The 8,438-nt window shown below is 40.6% G+C and overlaps 2 protein-coding genes across 4 annotated transcripts in view; one reads left to right on the top strand and one right to left on the bottom strand.

Moving 5' to 3' along the window:
- Positions 1 to 2,172, bottom strand: part of LOC137634390 (uncharacterized) — a 16,271-nt gene extending 14,099 nt beyond the window's left edge. The window contains exon 1 of the mRNA XM_068366785.1: positions 1,981 to 2,172. Within this exon, the coding sequence (XP_068222886.1) occupies positions 1,981 to 2,172 (192 nt within the window). The remainder of the gene's footprint in view (positions 1 to 1,980) is intronic.
- LOC137634322 (UBX domain-containing protein 4-like) overlaps positions 1 to 8,438 on the top strand; it is a 43,392-nt gene that overhangs the window by 106 nt on the left and 34,848 nt on the right. For 2 of the 3 annotated variants that reach the window (XM_068366695.1, XM_068366697.1), the window contains exons 1-3: positions 1 to 44; positions 6,193 to 6,281; positions 6,550 to 6,684. The exon at positions 1 to 44 is cut by the window's left edge and continues 106 nt beyond it. In XM_068366695.1, the coding sequence (XP_068222796.1) occupies positions 6,200 to 6,281; positions 6,550 to 6,684 (217 nt within the window). In that variant the 5' untranslated portion in view covers positions 1 to 44; positions 6,193 to 6,199. Of the gene's footprint in view, positions 45 to 220; positions 264 to 6,192; positions 6,282 to 6,549; positions 6,685 to 8,438 lie in introns of those variants that run through there. The other variant, XM_068366696.1, reaches the window with a different exon arrangement.

The raw sequence follows: 8,438 nt of genomic DNA, 5'->3' as shown, positions 1-8,438 counted from the left end.
CTCGAAACGCAAACCTTCCTGTGTTATTGTTGTTCATATAACGGGTAAGTAACAACTATCTCATTCATTTTACACTAGAAAATAATTCTTCATTTATCTGCAGTTATTCCTATGGACAGTAACTTACTGATTATTGTAAAAAGCTGCCATTGCAAGGTTGTTTATGTCCTGACTTCATCGTTTAGTTCACCGTAGACTACGCAATACTGTGAGTAGTAGGAATAGCCTAGTCATCGTTGTCAGTTGTCAACAATAGTAATTAGGTAGGTCATTATATTATTAACTAAAATGTGCTTTTCTTGAATGCCATTAAAGGAATCTTAGCCTTGACCTTATGTGAAATCGGCCCAATGCGAGTTCGCTTTAGTTGGCTAAATTTTAGCAGCAAAAATTAAGCCTTTTTTGGCATGTCAAAGGTTAACTAGATTATAATTATTTAATCCAACACCAATATAGTCAAAGACATTTTACTGCCATAGTCTATAGAATATATGGAGCATTTGTAGTTTATGGGGACACCGAGAAAAATGGACAACTAACCTAAGCTTCCCCCCCCCTAACCTGACCTACAAGCCGTGTCCTTACCTTCCTAATTACCTAACGGGGGGCTAACTCCCCCTGCGAGCGCCCAACCACTGTCGCTATCATACAAACCCCACAAACCCAACCTAACCGAACCTAGTAGTTCCCAGGTCACAACCACCAGGCGGGGGCAAGCCCCTGCGGACCCCCTTCTTGGGCTGAACTTAGAAAATATGAAATAACTAAATATTATGGTATATCGGATCATAGTAAAGCACATCTTCCCCATAAGGAAAAAAGATTGGGCTAGTAACAAGAAAGATATCGCCCTGTCCCGATAAACTACATTCACCCCGAATATATACTTGATATAGGGTCAGTTATTTTTTAATTGAACATGAAATATGTAGATTTAAAATTTAGCTATTCAGTCCAAAAGGAATGAAAGATTATTTTTTCAGCTCGTTTTCAATGGAAGTCTGGTATATCTAATACAATACTGATTTTTACTACAATCCGTTGTATAGAGACCTTTCATTATACGTCGTCAAACTTCCGGTCCGCCATCTTGGAGGGCAAACAAAGACGCGTTCAGTGAATAGCTGTGGTTGGACTGTTGAATAGTTAGCCATCTCTTCACATTAACACAATGCCCAGTTTTTGCGCTATTGTTGGCTGTGGGAATCAAGGACAAAGAAATGACAAGAGTTTCTACCGCATACCAGCAGTTATTCAGAATCAGGACAAAGATACAGAAGAATTATCCAAGCGCAGACATGACTTGTGGTTGACCAGAATATCACGGGCTGATCTACGTGAATCCTCACTAGCCTACTCACGTATCTGTTCTGATCATTTCATATCAGGTCAGTCTCGGCTTGGCCCTAAAAGTATCATTATTCCTGTGTAAACATGCTATATCCGATCGCATGGGTGACTTCACAAGTATCATCGTCAGTTCAGTGTGTAGTGTGTGGGGGAGGGGGCATCTCAATTTTTAAACATCAAAAGGGGCATCTCAGATTTTCAAAACAAAAATTAAAAACGCCCATATTAGCTATATTAACAAAGGCTACTTACCCAGGTCTCTATTTCGTCAAGGTGCTCATGCCTATATATAATTAAGTGTATATTTATATTTAATTTAATTTGTGTATTGTGCAGACATACAGGCCTATGTGATGAATAAACATTGATTATAAATAATAATAACAATAATATCTGAAAGCTGGTTTAACCCGAAGGGGTCTTCACCTTATATATGAAACATCAAAAAAATAATTAAACTTGTGCATTTAATTGCAAGGAGGCAAAACGATCATCCAAGAGCATTACAATAGAGTTTGTCCATCATATGTTTATATGTATATAAGAAATTATAGCATTTGTAACCAAACACAAACACAATGGTTAGGCATTCATCTGCTCGCAAGTGTACACGGAGTTGGCCGACAGTACCAAGTAGTTCACCATATCAATGTAAGAAATACTTGGAAAATCCTCAATATTTTGACTGAATGAATTCTGCATGTGGTATGGATCTAGGCCATCAATTAGATCGAGTTTCTGCTTGTAAAAACGCTTATCATCACCCGACAATTGTTTGACAAAGTCGCTCTCATTGTTCATATTCGCTGTAGTAGCCGCCATGATTTCGCTTTGTATGTCCTCCAGCAAGGCCCCCCTGCGATTCCCAGTGACGTCATTGAAAGGACTCGATTGAATTAGAAAGGAATAGTTGAAAACCCTGGTTTTGTGGTGGAAATTGAAAGGAAATATTAAAAAATGGCAATTTTCTGTAACTTAACCCAAAGTAGGTTAGCAAGCCAGATCCTACATAATATAGGTTACAATAAGCGTTTTTTCTTGTAATCCGACCATTACATTTCTTCATACAGCATTAGGCATTTGGGGTCTGTGCACCTGCTCGTGGTACAGAGCCCAGACCTGTTGGCACTGGCCATTACTTTTGGGGTTTTTGCGAGTGTTTTTACCTCGTAATTCAATATTACATAAAAATTCTGAGAACTTACTTACATATTGTTTTAGATTACTTCCCAATGATTCCCAGTTCCCACTATCTTACAGGTGTACTTATTAATTCAGAAGTCGCTGGATATGGAATACTGGAATAAATGTATTAAAAACTTGATGAGCAGATAAAAGGATTTGGCGTCCAAATGAGATACAATACCGTGTACTAAATTGACAATTAAAGCGATGGGCGGTTCTGGCAAGTCTGCTGCTGTGCTTGTCATTGGTCGGGTTAATTTCTGCTCTCCTAGGTTAACTATTGGTATGACTTGAAATGTTCTGAGGATTAAGTCAATATTTGAAGATGTTTTTGATTAGTTTATATTGTATACACTTACTTTTACATGCTCTTGCATTCTCATACAAATTAAATAATCATAAATGTGTTCTTGAACATTACAGTAGATATGAATCTAAACCATACCTTGAGATGACACTGTTCACTGAACCACATAATTGTTACAATCTTGATACTAAATGAGTCTTGCACATATTATGATTAGAAAAAGTAGCTCGCTCAATAGTTCAGAGCCTGTAAAAGACATATACAATAATAAAATTGTACCCTTCGTACTTTGGAATCATGGACTAACTTTGTGTCACATGACTAGCTATTAATGGTAGTTGTCACTTAATCTCCTGGCGACTGTTCCAGTGTGCTTTGAGCAGCAACGAACTTACCATCACATTGATCTAATGATAAACCAGCTAATTCACCTCTGTTTATATGAATAGGTTTAATTTGCAAATTATTTTTTCGTAGTCTCTCATTTTATCGTTAGGTTTCTATCGTTAATCTCCACAAACACATAATGTTAACCAATCAATGCAAGAGGCCAACCGTTTTCCCTGTCTGATCCTCCGATTTCTCAGCAATGTTGATTACTCTATGACTTTGGAGGACTCCAGTGGGGACTTTTGCTATTCCTGAAACACTATTGTATTCCATGTTGACTTAGTGTCGTCTGCACTTCGTCAATAAAAAAAAGACAAAGTGGTACAAGACATTATGTCCTTTATGAGTTACATGACTCTCATCAATTGTATCTCCCTAAGAATCATGCTCTTCATCACCTTTCCCTTAGATTGCCACATTTAGACTATAGTTCAGCTTTTGAGACCTTTAGTTTAAAGGTGCCATGCTCTCCCATTTACTTTCCAGAGGCTAAGGCACTGTGTCCTATTGGCTCAGAAAGCATGAGATCCAGAAGTAGATTGGCTAGCACCCACTCATCCTTTTGTCCTCATTGGAGATATTCCCCGTCTGTTTGCAAATCAGTTGGTGAGTTTCTTAGGCGATCCTTTGCAGGATGTTTGGAGAATCATTGACCCCACTATACCAGTCTTTAGTCCATTACCTACATAGGCAGAAATCCTCAAGTCCTAAGCTACAATTATTAAGGTCTTTGCACTCATTTGTGTGTTGGCGATAAAACTTCTCTCGCTATCAGAGGGGCTAGTTCCTCAGTAAATGCTCCAGTATTCACCTTTTGGTCTGGAATATGGAACCATCTACCTTGGTAACGGTATGACGATTCCTAAATATAGGAACTCCTCTACTCCGGGAAATCTGTTGTCCACAGATGAATCTGGGGAGGGATGGAGCACCCACTCTATTATCCTTCCATCTCTAGGTATGGCAAGCAATGTAGCTATTTTGCAAATGCCGTTGGTAAAGTACTGTACTGGATAATGTTGAGGAATGACAAGCATCCTTTTGAGACTTGTGAAAGAATGAGCTTGTTTCACAGACCCTCAACAAGCAGGTGCAGTCTGGGAAGTCAACAGTGTAGAGCTGTTTGTAAATTTCTGCTAGGCAGGAGGACTGTTCGAGCAAATATGGTCAGTTACCAGTACCTTAACGTAAGAATCAATTGTGACATATACATCATTGCATGGTGGTAAGACTTTTTACTACTTCAGGTTTTCACCACCATGTGACTGGCTTGCCATTCACTTGAAAAAGAAACTCAGTTTCTGTCCCCAGACCCAGTCCATCAAAGATATTCAAAGATTCCTTCCAACATCCTTAGGGATTCTAGATGCAGCCTCCTTTTTGACAGTCTCTCTGTTTCAGATATCAGTCAATATTTGGTTAACGATAGCAAGGTTTGGCATGATCTTGATCAATTCCAAGTGGCCTTATGCTGAATGTTATCATGATCTACTGTTTCTTCTTTGTCAGGAAAGCTTTTCAACCTTCACAGGGGAAGATATTGCTCAGCCCTCGATCCAAATTTCACCTAGGTTTAAGGTCTACATTTTCTGAGAGTAGACAAGACCATGAGAAGTCCCTTGGGAGCTTAAGCCTTTGGGAACCTTTTGAATGTTCTAAGGTCTCTCAAGCGATCCCTGCTCTAACTCACAGGATGGACGGCAGATAAGGCTTCAACCCTTGAGACTGTCTTTAGCTAGCTTACTGTTGATGAACCAAATAGGAAATGATATAACTTTACTTGTGTCATGGTCTTTTTGAAAGATAAAGGATCTCCATCACCGTGATTTAGGAGTTTTGGTCTAGGACCTAGAACCCAACAGTTCTTGACTTGAAGTGTTTCCTCATCTCTTCCTTACAAGAAGTGACAAGCAGGGACCATTTGACTTGCCTTCCTATTGTGGGAGGACACCATGATTTGACTTGACTTCCTATTGTGGGAGGACACTATGATTCCTCATGCACCAACGGAAGGAATAAAGGAAAGATCTTAGACCCCTTTTTCTTTCTTGTAAGACAAGCAAATTTCCTAGACTAAATTTTCTCATCCCATTACTTTCAGGAATACAGCCACAAGTCCCTGGATACAGGTATCGTGGCCCTTTGTTAGTTGCTCAACCTAATTCCTTCATGTGATTTAAGTCTAGAATGAGAGGTAAGATCAAATGGTTATCTACCTCTTCTTTCTTCCCCTTCCTTTGTATACATAAGTCACTCCGTTATTTGCTGGATCCGATGCTAAATGTAGGGGAGCCACATGATCGAGCAACTTTAACTTATGTTTTGTGTAGGAGTATCTCCCTCATCCTCCTAGATGAAAGGGAGAGTTACAAAATGTATGCTCAACTCCTGCCGCATCTTCATGGCCAGGTGGTTAGGATTTTGACAGGAGTTGTCACTGGCTCTTGTACAGGACCAGAGAACTTTGACATTTCCATGGATAATAAACCTGCAAGCTTCCTCCCTCTGAACATGCCCACTGTCTCATAATTTGGACAACTCTGTGGCTTAGTTAATGTCAATGGAAGAACACTTCAATGGTTGGCTTTTTGACGTGATAAGCTATGATGATGAGAGTTTGTAAACATGTAGGACAAACCACAAAATTTAATAGTCATTTGCATTCTTCCTAGTTACAAAAACCTGAGTCCTTTAAGTTTTACTTCAAGTCTCAAGCAGCCCGCATATACTAGGTGAAGATGAAAGTCACTAAGTGTGCTGGCGAGCGGGAGGTGTTACCCTCTGCCAGCTAGTAACTACTGACACCTTGTAATAGATTTTAACAAATGAGTTCCAGTTACACTGCCTAAAAAAATGTGTAATTTTTACCCAAATTGAGCATATGTATACAGTATATTGTTTATGTTGACAGACATAGCTTTATTATATTTGTTATTCTAGTTATTCAATTACATTTTCAGATACAAAATGAATTGGTTTGGTGGGAGCATTCCTGAAGCAATTGGATTGGCCAAGTCAACTGATGCTATATTTGTTGTGTACATTCATGGTAAGTTGTCCTCCTTTAAGTGTTTTTTTATTTTTTTTTTAATTTATCCCGTAATTGCAGTCAATTATTGGTAAAGTCTAGATGAGATTAGAATGTTGACTTCAGGATTTCGTTTTTTTTTTTCATTCTTTTATTTCAAAATGAATATATGGTACATACTATATATTGTATAGTACATGAATTATAGTTCGTACAGACTTTAATGACATCATGAGTTTTGGTGTTGTCATTTTTTTTTCATTATTTTGTACTAAAACCTTTTTTTCAGATTCCTCGGATGCTTCCAAAACTACAGATGAATCCTTGGCACAAAAAGAACTAGCCTCTAGGCTAAGTTCAAAGAAATTTGTTGCCATCAAATTGGAAAATGGAACAGAACCTGCCAACCAGTTTTCACAAATTTGTATCCTTTTATGAAATTGAAATTGCTAGAAAGGTGTAGTATTATTTTATTCAACTTGGTTTTATTGTCTAGAATTATAACCAAGTGTATTTTTATGAGTACAATGATTTTTTAAATATTTAACTTAGCCGGTGAATATATAGCTGCAACTCTGTTGCTCGACAGACAACTCTACGGAAAAACTCGCCAGCGATCGCTACACAGGTTGCGGGTGTGCCCAACAGCGCCATCTGTCGACCAGATACCCAGCTCTTATGTAAACAAAGACTCAATTTTCTCTCTGTCGACGTGTCGACAAGACGTACTTTACTCGCTGTTGCTAAACTGGAGTTTTTCACATCTAATTGGTGAAGTACTATATTCTGGTTTTGAGCTTTCGCTGTGCAGGGTTTTTCTTCAAATAAATCCTTGAACCCTTTTTTTATATCGGATTCTTTGTTGATGACTTAGATCGTTTTTTGGAATTTTCCCTTGACCAATTCAAAATGGCTGACCCTTCACAAGTTCCCAAATTTAGGAAATGCAATGCTAGGGACTGTTCTAGGCGTCTTCCGAAGGCTTCTATCGACCCTCACACTGTTTGTTCCAATTGTCGGGGTAAAACCTGTCAATTGGAAGATCGGTGTGAGGAGTGCGTTGGCCTTTCAGAATTTGATTTTATCGAATTTCAAAAGTACACACGTAGGCTAGAGAGAGATAGAGTTAGGAGAAGTTCTTCTCGATCTATTGATGTATCCTCTCCTCATGCCCCACAACCTATTCCTTCCCCTGTAGTGGTTGTTCCTAACCCCCCTCCTAGCACTCAGGAACCATCGATGGCTGACATGATGCGTGCCATCCAGGCTCTGGGTGAGAGAGTTGAGTCCCTTGCAAGTGACCGCAATCAGCTCATGGCGGATGTTAAGGAGCTTAAGTGCCAAAGTGCAGTGGGAAGTGCTAAAGTGCCAAGTGATAGTGTTGTGGACAGTGTTGCGCTTGAGGGTTCGTCTGTTCGTGCCTGTCGTCCTCCTAGTCCGGGACCTCTTGCAAGCTCCCAAGTCCAGGGGAGAAGCAATGTCGTACGACGCATGGGTTCGAGAGGCTTTAATCAGCGAACAGACGTTCCCTCCGTGGTATCGGGCGTATCTCCCCAAGATCGCCCCTACCTACCTAAGACGAGAGAGCCCATTTATACCTCGTCGTCTGAAGGTGTTTCTCGCAAGAAACTTTGGACCAAGGTCTCGCGACCGTTAAAACGTAAATCGGTCCCTTCAGGACAAGTCCAACGGCCCGGTTGTAGTCACTGGGTCAGTTCGGACTCGTTGCCGTCATCCGATGACTGCTCATCGCCTAAGAGAGGCAAAGCGGTACCGCTTCAGACACTAACACCGTCTGTCGCCGCACCTGCTCCCGTAGACCCTAAGTGGTCTTTACTGCAAGACATGCAGTCTAAGCTTACGTCTCTGATGCAGGACTTTCATGCGGAGAAGGTTGCTGCCGTACCAGCTAGTGCAGTACCTAGCCTACAACCCTCCAAGCGATCGGTTGTGCGTCCTGTGGACGCTGAGGTAACCTTCTCACGCACACCAGTTGAGAGAGTTCCTCCACCCATGCGTTCCAGTGTGGGCTGCCAGCCGCATGTTGACGTTAAGCGACGCACGGAGGTTGGCTTTGACGTTCTGGATGTTCAACAACCATCAGAGTTGCCTTGTTTTGACGCGGTGCGTCAACCTCCGCAACCCAGTGTGGTTTCCACGGCGCAACCCAGTCAGTCT

Source organism: Palaemon carinicauda, chromosome 44 (genome assembly GCF_036898095.1).
Source record: "Palaemon carinicauda isolate YSFRI2023 chromosome 44, ASM3689809v2, whole genome shotgun sequence".
NCBI classification, from domain to species: domain Eukaryota; kingdom Metazoa; phylum Arthropoda; class Malacostraca; order Decapoda; family Palaemonidae; genus Palaemon; species Palaemon carinicauda.
The sequence above is the reverse complement of the archived record's forward strand: the minus strand, read 5'-3'. Positions and strand labels throughout refer to the sequence as shown.